The sequence below is a fragment of the Triticum aestivum genome, chromosome 3D, assembly GCF_018294505.1.
Source record: "Triticum aestivum cultivar Chinese Spring chromosome 3D, IWGSC CS RefSeq v2.1, whole genome shotgun sequence".
NCBI lineage: Eukaryota > Viridiplantae > Streptophyta > Magnoliopsida > Poales > Poaceae > Triticum > Triticum aestivum.
The window spans coordinates 583,861,315-583,873,200 of NC_057802.1; the positions used below are offsets into that span (position 1 = coordinate 583,861,315).

The window sequence follows — 11,886 nt, forward strand, 5'->3', positions numbered from 1 at the left end:
GAAGGCCACGCTGTCAATTATGCAAGAAGCCAGGCCATGAAGTCATCCACTGCTGGCACCGCTACGATGAAGACTACGTCCCCGACGCTTGTCATGTTGCTGCAGCCATCCGTGAACAAGGAGGAGGTGGAGATGCGGTTTGGTATGCTGACTCATCGAGTCAGCATATCGAGTAGCAGAGGAGCATGACGATGTGTATTCGGTGGAAAAACCTCATGGCAGCGGCCATTTGCTGCAGTCGTGTTGTTTAGAAGCTCGTCAACAAGCTCACCATATATAACTTCAAATCTCGATGATCCCCTAGCAATGTCCGTCAAACAGAAGGGGTTGTTAATAAGCCAAATGACAACCTTTCTGCGCAATCTCCTGTATATAGGTGAGAAAAACTATGTGCCATCTATCTGACCAGGTCTATCCGCGGATAGTACAATATTCCACCAGACCAGTATCTGAAGCATAGCTCAAGTTTTTCTTTCTTTTGTTTGAGACACCCATCTGCAAGCTAGCACGTTTGTTTCTTTGTTTGGGCTTTTGCTGCTCCTTTCTGCTGTTCCGTTGTAAACGGGAGATACTTCTACTCCAAAAATCGGAGGCCTAAGCCCGCTTCAGTTTCCTGGGCGACGCCCAAGGCCCACTTTACCTCTATAGGTAATTTTGCTGCAAGCACGGCCCTGAAACTGAAAGCAGTAGCACTACACGGGTGATAGAAGTATGAAGCGGAATAAATATGCATTGGAATTCCAATCATCAACATGGAAATGCTATTTACATCCTGGCATAGAATTATGACGGCCCAACCCAACCCACATGGCTATCAGAGACAGCGCTGGACGTTAAGGCAGATTTTTTTTTTCAATCTTGAGAGTGGTCTCTACCTGACTCGCATAAGTTAGCAGAACCGAGACAGCCTGAATATTTAGCAAAAGAATAGAGCCGAGGCAACGCACGTCACAGCCAAGGCCACCTCAGATAGGTCAAGAGAGCAGGGTCTCCGGCCTTCTAGCTCCTTTGCTACCTCCTTTCACCGGCGGCAGCGCATCTGTAACCCAACTTGGTGTCTTGGGGCTCAACCACAGAGCCTCGCCGGTGTCCTTGTGCTTGAAGTCAGGGGCTTTAGGTGACCTCTGAATTTCAAACATGACCGAATAATAATCCTTAGGACCAGCTGAGGAGACAAAGAAAGATAAATCATGACGAAATGTTCCGAGACTCACCTTGTCTGCTCGGTTGTCCCACCAGCTTTGAGGACTGTCCACCAGATTCCGCCACAATTCCGCTGAAAGCAATAATATGGGCGTCATCAGCAAAGAGATGCTCACGGGCTGTGAAGCGCAAACTACCGACTAGAAGAATATGTAGGTTTCGGTAGAAAGATTGGCCAAGACACATCAAGAAACATGGACATTGTAAGTCATATAACCTCCTTGATTCACATGATTTCCAAAACGCATGATTATAGTGTCATGTCATCTTGAACACTACATGGTCGAAAGATATTTGATTGTGCATAGGAAAAACGTTCCAACAGACTGGAGTGGATGAAGATTTCCTATGAAATCCAATGCAAATAAATGCCAAGGAAAATCACTATTACTTGCAATTCTATTAATCGAACAGGCCTTGTAGGAAAAGTTTGTACAGATTAGAATCCTCCAAAAAATACTTTGGAAAACCTATGTGTGGTTAAAGAACCAAGAGATGCATGAGGGTATTTACAACTTAAAGATGACAGAACACAAAAACATGATTTATAGAAGAAAAGATAGTAGATCCTCCGGCACAAATAATCCCATTGCAAAAAGAGGAAGGCAAACAGGCAAAGATGATATTTAAGCAAGTAGAGATAATGGGATGTAATCCACAAGCCAGACAAAGATGGTATTTAAGCCACTTGTGCAACTACCAGGTACAGCAGCTTAGATGACGAGTAGAGATAAAGAAGATGTATTCCACAAGCCACTTGACTATTGATGGTAAAGTAAAATGAACACACAGGAAATAAAAACAAATTTATACCTACCTTCCTTTTTTTGTTTCTCAGGAGAGGCAGCTTGGCTTGTCTTGAATTTACTCCAACCTGTATTCGTACCTGTTGTTTATACTGAATATTAGTATAAAAAATTAAGACGAAAAGGGAGAATCGTATGCTTAAAGTTTTACCTTTCCCCATGCTAGAATTAAAAGGCTTATATGTTTTAGCCGCATTGTAGCCACTATTAAAGGTCAGACCATCCAACTTCTCTAGCACATAATGTGGTGCTGAGTCAAGCCAGAGTGCCTCATCTGCTGTCTTGTTCTTAAAATCAGGATACTTCGGATTTTTCTGCCCAATTCCAATAAAAATGGCTGCAAGTGTTAGTGGCTCACAAGTTTTGCTTCTTACTTTTAAGGCAGTAAACACATATGTATAAACAACATGCTCACAGATCCATTCGCCTTCTCAGCCCGGTTATCAGTCCAATTAAGTGGATCGGCAAGAACATCATTCCAGAGCGTTCTGTACTTGTCCTGTTTGGCTTTATAATCTGAGAATAAAACATAACACCATCAAGAAAAAATACAAGGATATTGTCATACATAACTGGGATTGGACTAGTGAATATAGAAAAAAAGTGTTTGCTGTAGTTAAGTACGCACTAAGCCTCCCATGTTGTCCATTGAAAGCAGCATATATGACTGACCAAAAAGGCACATTTTAATAGTTCATTCTGGTATATCAGCTTTTAATACTTCTGCATATAAATATCTTACTGCAGTACTTTGACACCAAGGTATAGGCGTATAGATAAAGAGGTTTCCAGTTTAATTGAACTTATTAATTCGGTAGACAGCATGCGTGAAGTTGTAACTTAATGCAGAAAAATGGTAAGGTTTCATCATCAGGAAAACATCCGAACTATCAGACAGTTACGAAATGATGGACATGGCAACAAAGCTGTCAGAAAGGTGTCCTTGTTAGATCGTGTATGTCCATTGCTGATAGGCATGGAACTCCATGAAAGATTACTATTTTACTGCAACTAAACTATATCTTAAATTTAAAAAGATAAGCTAAGGAAAAAAACATTGGGTGCAACTTTGTTTCCTTTTCTAATGGAATGTAAATTTCTCACAGGCATAGCACAAACAATGTAATAGTATCGCCTATAAGACTGGGGCTTGGTTGGATACAGCTGAGCAGCAAACCAGCACCTGAAAATGTGCGTGCTGGATATTTAGAGACAGGTTTGGTTTGTTCAACTTTCTTTTCGGCCTCGGCAATCTCCATAAACCCTTCCTCTTCATCCACCATGAGATCCGTTTCCACAGCTTTACTATCAACAAATGACAGCAAATGTGCTACAACCTGGCATATAAATATAGAAAATTCAGTTAGTTTCAGAACTAAACTATAATGTGGTTCAAGAGAAACAAGAAACCAATTTTCTTTAGGAAAGAGGAACCAAATTTTGAATCAAAAGTAAGAAAGTTTCACTAGTACAGCAGAATGAGCAACATTTCTTTTACTTCGTCCGATTAGCAGAAATCTTCAAAAGTCACAAGAAGGAAGAGAATATCAGATCAACAAAGGCCTACTAAGTCATGTCATGAAGTAAACATAAGCATCAGTTCATCAAATGCCGAATCTTACATAGCTCAGATTGCATATTCAGTCGGGTGCGTTTGATAGCATCATGTGATTCATTCTCACAAGTGATTGTAGTACAATTACCCAGGACTTTGTCATTTTATCAGTAATAAATAAGGTATGTACAAGGTAGGGGGCTGCTGGTCTCCACACACACTCGGCGTGCAGGATAATAAGATTACCCTTTCTTTATGCTTAACCTTCTACATATAACAGGGGAAAGCAGAAAACAGCAGTAAAGTACATAGAATAGATGTATACCTGAATGTTTGCTTGGCCATCAGTATGTTTGAATGGCGGAACATCTCCAGTTAATTGCCCAGACACATAGACAAGGTCCTTTTCTTGCAAGTGAGAAGCAGCTATTTGTGCCAAGTCGTCTTGAAAGATTACAGGGATCCTGCAGGTAAAAAAGTGGCAAACTCCACAATGAGAAAATGGAGCTATGCACTGGAAATACGGATGGATACTCAGACACATAAGTTCTCTAGGACATGACAACATAAAACTAGACAAAATAAAATTGTCTATCAAAGACTTTAATTACTGGAACTACAATACGCTACTAATGCTAGTCACCGACACATCTCGAACATCTAGTGATCCCTACCAATTTTGGATTCAATTTAGTGGTCAGAGTTTACAGTGTCCAATCACAAATCCTTCCACTGGACACTTAATTTGATCCAATAGCAGGGTAACTTCAACTTAAAACAGAACAGAGACATCTGAAACAGAGCAGGGGTATCTCACTTAAGTCATGTGTTCCTTTCGCATCTAACCCTGCCCATACTGGTTCTAATGTCGTTTCTCCGTTCTACCCGTAATTCATTTCATTTCAGCGCAATTCAACGTAGCACTGTTAATCCACCCTCTCTTGGAACCCAAACACTAGCAAGCAATCGCACAGTATGGTACAGAAGAGGAGCGAAACATGATCGCACCAGAACTTGGGGAAGTCGGCGCGGCGGTCCTGCACGAGCACGGAGACGGCAGAGAAGCGGCCGTCGGGGAGGCGCTGGAGCTGCACGGGCGCGCCGACGGTGCCGACGAGGCGGACGGCGTTGGCGACGCTGGGCTGGAAGGGGATGGTGGGCGGGCGGGGCAGCTCGCTGGGGACCTTCTCCCGCTGCCACGCCGCGGGGTCCGCCGGGGCGGGCGCGTCCCCGTCGTCTCCGGCCGCGTCCTCCGCGGGGCTCTCGCTGGGCGGCGGCGGGCGCGGCTTGGCGCGGCTGGGGTAGGCGCGCTTGGAGGTGGAGAAGGCCGCGGCGGCGGAGGAGGTGGCGGTGGCGGTGGAGGGGAGGAGGAGGCGGTGGTTGAGGAGGCGGGCGAGGTGGCGCATGGTGGCGCGTCGGCGGTTAAACCCTAAACCCTAGAATGAGATGGGAGGAGAGGGGGCGGGGGCGGGGGTTTGGAGTTGGACCGGAGGCGGAGGAAGAAGGGGAAGGTCAAACCTCCGAGGTTTGGACTGGCGTCTTGCGGTGGGGGGCTCGCTTGTGGAAGTGGGCCGGTGCGTGGAGTGGAGTGGACCGGACCCGTCGGGCCGGCCGGTGTGGTCCAGAGGCTCGTAGGGCCGGCTCATTCTCGCTTGTACAAGGGAAACTCAATCGGATCTTGCAACAAATTCAGTGTTGCGCTCGACTCTCTGCAACGGCAGCCTTGTTCAATCTTTCCTTCTTTTTTCGATCTCTGCAACACAATTCAAACCGTGTTCTTCTCCATCAGAAGGTCACGTTGCAGAACCCTTTTGAAACAAAGGCCGTGTTGCCGAAATGTTTGCAACGGAGGCTCTGTTGGTAAGTTTTTCTTTCCTGCAATAGAGCCACGTGGTGCGAAGGAGATGGTGTCGGCGGCTGCAGCAGGTTGAGGTGGTGGCGGCGGCCATGCCACGGGCGAGGATGACATTGGCGTCAGATGGCAGCAACCAGCTATGTATCTCGTGTTTCGGTCGCATCACTGGTTTGCCAGAGTTACAACCACCGTGCTAGAAGAGAAGGGCGGGAGGTAACCGGAAACGACGCCACGAATCGCAATAGGAGGTCATGGGGAGTTGGGGAAGAAGGGCCAGAATAAATTGGGAAAGAAATAGCATGTCGTTGTTGTCTCTGCTGCTCGAGATAGGGATGAGAAGGATGGAGCGGTGCGGGGTGTCCACAAGGGACACACGTCAAATGCTAGAGGCGGCGAACGCCCCGCACTGGATCGACCGGGTGATCAAAATGACTTGGCAATTTGCAAAAAATTTGTGTTTACTAAAAATATTTCATATAGAACATGGCTATTTGATGAAGACTGGTTCCATGGCAAATTCATTGTATTCACCATGGCATTTTTATTGTATGGCCTGGTCTTGTTTTGATGTGAGGTGTCTTTTTGGGCCGATGCTGTGTTTTTCAACCTGGTGGTAGTTTGTTGCTATATCTCGCATTAAGCAAGACAAAAAGGATTCATCGCGTCGAATGCTACAGTAAAGGCCCGGCCCAAATAGCGGGCACTTCAAAGAAATAGGAAGAGAAAAAGGCCCGGCCCAATAGCGGGAACTTCAAAGAAATAGGAAGAGACAAGTATATAGCATGGCAATTTGATGAAGAATGGTTCCACAAGTATATAGCATGCCGAACGGAGCTCGCGCGAGGAGGCGGAGCGCCGGCGCCACGACGAGGAGCTCGAAGACCTCATGCTCAAGCAGGCAGTCGCGGCGAACCTTGTCGCGAAGGACAAGGACGACGAGTGGTGGCGCATCCGCAAGGAGCAGAGGCAGAAGTTCATCGATCTCGTCAACTCCGACGAGGAGGACTGAGCTCCTCCACCGCGTCGTCCTCGGCCGCGAGCTCTCCGCCATGAGATCCCCCACCCCCCTCTAGTAGTAGTAGAATGTAGTGTGTAGATCATGTAGTATGTGATGAACTAGTGTGTGATCATGTAGATGTGATGAACTAGTGTGATTGCAATTTCTCCCGCAAAAGTTTTCTTTTTCAAATAATGCAGTTTCATATACGGGGCTTGCTCTGCCGCGCACGATTTCGATCCGCAAAACATATCTTCGTCGCACTATAAACGCCTGGTCGGCATTATATGGGGTCTGCTAGAGATGCGCTTACAAAGTAGGCGCGTGGACAGCAGCCGGATGCATGGTGCCACAAAAGTCTGTTGTCGTACAAAGAAACAGTGACTAGGAGTAATTGTCCAGCCTATGGTTTTTTTGACAGCTCGTTTTTAAAACATACTATAAATTAAAAACAATAACACGATGCATGGTCGAGGCAACGTAAAAAAGTGTAGGTGAATAGTGAAGTTGATTAATACAGAGCTAGACAGTAGTAAATGCAGCTTTTAATAGACTGGCAAGGTAGGTTTAAACAGTGCATTCGATTTTTTTTAATTCATTGCAAATTGAAATTCGCAAGAAGTTTCCTTCACTTCAATGGACACCGGCCTGCTAGTAAAGCTACCTATGTAGAGCATAGGTGTTTCCGGGGTTGTAGCTCTTTGCTCAAGAGGTTGAGCTCATATGCTTGAGAAGATCAGATCCAGTACAAACATTCCAACGACGGGGCAAGAAGGTTAGCCGGAATAATTTAATCCAAACTATTTGGCAGTTGTTAATGTTTGGTTCGACTGCTTAGTTTGTTTTGGCTTTTATGCATTGATTTGGGTTTTTTTTTGTTCTCATAGCACAACAATGGCGAGTTGTTCTACTCTAGTACTTCCATTCTGATTTATTGGTCTTCTTTGTAATTTGTGTCAAGATTTGATCAAATATTTAACTAACAAAATATTAATGCATGTCAACAAAAATTATATCGTTTGATTCGTATTTGAATGTAGTTTCTGATGATATAATTTTTAATGACATGCATGAACATTTTGTTAGTTAAATTTATTGTCAAAATTTATCACAAATTACAATGAGGACCAATAAACCAGGACGCTGGCAGTAGCAAACATCTCGGGGGTGGGTGGGGACTAGGAGATGTCTCCTTGATGGGTGCTCGTGGACGTAGTTTAGTTCACACGAAGATATAATAAATGACTCAGAACAGATACCAACTGTTGCCTCATATGCCACCGGCCATGTATTCAGACCCAACAATCATTTACACCAAAGTGGCACGGATCCCAATAAAGCAATGGGGTGGCCGAGATTTCGAAGGTGTGCGCCGCCGAGTGCTCCTAGTCCGCATCCAGTGCAATGCTCTTTTTTTCCCTTCAAGTATGTTGTGTTTTATATTAATTATATTAAAGGTTGTTTTATGTGTACCGATCATGCAAAGGTACCCAGATGGCCAGAGTATTAAGTGGTTGTTTGGATAGGCCATGAGTTTAGTTTTGTATGCCAATAACTTGTGACGAACACCCGGGAGGGTGGTCCTGGCAACCGAAACGTTCCCAGGGAGGTAGAAAGTCAGCGAACAAAAACATTCACCGGAACATCCCCTTAGTGTGGCCTTCTATTCGCTCGCCAACACCAACCTACGGGCACCCCTATGTCTCGCGTTAAACGAGACGGTGGAAACCCTTGTATATTTTGTCCCGTAAAAGATAATTCATTGCGAGTTTTTGTCCTTTCCTAGGGGGTGGGGTGGGGGAGAGGGATCATTAGAAAATATAGTTCTTTTATTTTCAAAAAATTCAGAATACAAATTCATTTATACTCACACGAATTCCACATGCATTAGTTGTGAATTGTGTTGCACATGCAAGTTTACTGATAGTTTGTGCTAGAATCTAGGTTTCTTTGGGAAGCGCTTTATTTTTACGGTATAAGCATCTATGCAAGTATCTTTACACTGGGGAAGGCTTAATGCCACGCATGATGTACCCTATTGAAGCAAATTGTAGAGTATATGGCAGTGAAGGGGTTTTGGGATCCCAAAATTAAATCTGCTTGTATGTACATGTCACGTTTATGTGTACAAGCTATATAATGTTTTCTATTAATCTTCTATAATTTATTTCCATTTTTGCGTCCGGTGCAATTTTACAATAATCTCCTAGCTGGGACCAGTTAAATTAGCCAAATGAATACACTTGAGCACCTGTTTCGTAATTTACTTTGGTGTAACATTGACTGTTTATTATTTTTTTAAAACTGGTCCCCGAGTAAATTGCTACTCCCTCCGTTCCTAAAATTAAGTCTTTTTAGTGATTTGGATATGGACTATATACGGATGAATATAGACGTATTTTAAAGTGTAGAGTACTCATTTTGCTTTGTATGTAGTCCATATTAAAATCTCTAAAAGGACTTATATTTAGGAACGGAGTGAGTAGATAATTTCATATAATTTAATTTATCTTTATTTTTAGGGAACATAAATTAGTAAGAAATCAGATACCAGATTGAGATTAATTTATTTACCATGTGCTTGGGAGGAAGATGAGAAGGTGTTGATTAACAACATGGACCCTCTCGCAAGGCATCTGATGGAGCACCGGGGCGAGGGTTCACTCTAAAGAAGAATGTGCTGCTGACCGAGCTATTCAACAAGGATGAGAAGGACACCACCATGGGAGGAGAAAAGATGATTACCGCCACGGGAGAGGATGAGCATGACAAACCCATGTGATGTGCATGAGGATCCTAAGGTATCTGTCAATTTGTAGCATATAATTATTTGGATCGTTGCTCTCTATATATACATCATGGAGTTACATTGCAGGCGAAGTCAATTATTTTTCTAATTGTTGCAGGCTATCTTTTCCATACATGTGAAATATGATATACATTATATGCACAACCAGGAAAAAAACTATGCATATGAAATTTGATATGCATTGTATTCATATGTGTAATCAGAAAAAATAAATCAAAGGCCTGTGGCAACGCACGGACGTTCTACTAGTATATACTATTACATGGTGTTCGCATTTTTCCCAAACAATACCGAAATCTAGGCTGTGTTTTCGACAAGGGTGAATTTTATTAACTCAAAGTGAAGCATCAATTGAAGACAAACACAAATGAGCACACACCCGGTCTCTCCATAGTTAAGATGCACACAACAAACGCCGACACACACACAAAAACGCCGGCAAATAGAAAAGCCATATAGACCAAAGCTATGCCTAAGCGAGGAAAAAGAAAACCCCCGAAGCGTTCAAATTTGTGATCGACAAACTACATCAGTGACCGTATCAACCATCTCATGACACCAAAAGGACAACGAGGTCCTTCAACAACAACGCCTTCAGGAAGAGAGTGATGCTCAAGCGTCGCCATCACCGCATCCAACATCAAAGGGCAGACTCTAAGTTTTTCACCCTGGAAAACTAATCCGAGCAATGCCTTCAAGGTAACGAGGCAAAAACATCGTCATTGCCAGGTATAACCAACTCGGATTAGACCAAGCTTTTCACCAGAGCTCGAGATAGGGTAATGGAGAAGCACCGTCATCGAAGTCAATCATGTGTTGTGGCCACCACTTTTTCGCGATCCCAGCAGTTGCATGCGGTGGGTTAGAAAACCAACCGCCGTTGTTGCACAACCATATCCTCTATGTCAAGCCATCACTCATAGATTGCATCACACCACCGAGACAACCACCGTATCTAGAGAGATGAACCCTCATGGAAGACCTTTCGGTGGCACTACAATCCGCAACGAGGTCGCCGCTGCGGGCTGGAGTGGTCAAACACCGATGACGAAGTACATCACCGACAACAATCTCACTGGAAATAACACTGCCGCCAAGGGGCCGCCGCCGCCGCGATCCAGACAGGACGCATCCCCGAATAGGCGTAGATGATGCCAAAATCTAGATTATGTAGGTTATGCAGTTGAAAAGTACCTAGGCTATTTGAATTGAAATCTACAAGTTCAGGAAAAACGTTTGCTTTTGAATTACATAACCATACAAGGTCGGATATCCAAATCAATCATGTATATATGGAACTACAAGCACAAACGAGCTTTTCTAGCGAACCAACCTGTGGTTGGATGTTTAGAGACTGTGGTATCCCCAGCCCACCAGGGTTCAAATCCTGGTGCCCGCATCTATTCCTGGACTTATTTCGGAATTTTCGGCGATGCGCATTCAGTGGGAGGAGTGTTGGAAATATGCCCTAGAGGCAATAATAAAATGGTTATTATTATATTTCCTTGTTCATAATAATTGTCTATTGTTCATGCTATAATTGTGTTATCCGGAAATCGTAATACATGTGTGAATACATAGACCACAACGTGTCCCTAGTAAGCCTCTAGTTGACTAGCTCGTTGATCAACAGATAGTCATGGTTTCCTGACTATGGACATTGGATGTCATTGATAACGGGATCACATCATTAGGAGAATGATGTGATGGACAAGACCCAATCCTAAGCATAGCACAAAGATCGTGTAGTTCGTTTGCTAGAGCTTTTCCAATTGTCAAGTATCATTTCCTTAGACCATGAGATTGTGCAACTCCCGGATACCGTAGGAGTGCTTTGGGTGTGCCAAACGTCACAACGTAACTGGGTGGCTATAAAGGTGCACTACGGGTATCTCCGAAAGTGTCTGTTGGGTTGGCACGAATCAAGACTGGGATTTGTCACTCCGTTTGACGGAGAGGTATCTCTGGGCCCACTCGGTAATGCATCATCATAATGAGCTCAATGTGACCAAGTGTTTGGTCACGGATCATGCATTACGGTACGAGTAAAGTGACTTGCCGGTAACGAGATTGAACGAGGTATTGGGATATCGACGATCGAATCTCGGGCAAGTAACGTACCGATTGACAAAGGGAATTGTATACGGGATTGATTGAATCCTCGACATCGTGGTTCATCCGATGAGATCATCAAGGAACATGTGGGAGCCAACATGGGTATCCAGATCCCGCTGTTGGTTATTGACCGGAGAGTCGTCTCAGTCATGTCTGCATGTCTCCCGAACCCGTAGGGTCTACACACTTAAGGTTCGGTGACGCTAGGGTTGTAGAGATATTAGTATGCGGAAACCCGAAAGTTGTTCGGAGTCCCGGATGAGATCCCGGACGTCACGAGGAGTTCCGGAATGGTCCGGAGGTGAAGAATTATATATAGGAAGTCCAGTTTCGGCCACCGGAAAAGTTTCGGGGGTTACCGGTATTATACCGGGACCACCGGAAGGGTCCCGGGGGTCCACCGGGTGGGGCCACCTATCCCGAAGGGCCCCATGGGCTGAAGTGGGAGGGGAACCAGCCCCTGGTGGGCTGGTGCGCCCCCCCTTTGGGCCTCCCCTGCGCCTAGGGTTGGAAACCCTAGGGGTGGGGGCGCCCCCACTTGGCTTG

The 11,886-nt window shown here is 44.7% G+C and overlaps 1 protein-coding gene across 1 annotated transcript; it reads right to left on the reverse strand.

The window, feature by feature from the left end:
- Positions 1–706: 706 nt before the first annotated feature.
- Positions 707–4,907, reverse strand: LOC123080698 (protein OSB2, chloroplastic; the record flags this gene model as incomplete). Its single annotated transcript, XM_044503632.1, is given in 8 exon segments — positions 707–1,124; positions 1,215–1,276; positions 2,021–2,089; positions 2,161–2,323; positions 2,425–2,525; positions 3,193–3,346; positions 3,890–4,028; positions 4,573–4,907. Coding segments are annotated over 8 exon segments (1,173 nt in total), but the record flags the coding sequence as incomplete, so codon positions are not given.
- Between the last annotated feature and the right edge of the window lie 6,979 nt (positions 4,908–11,886).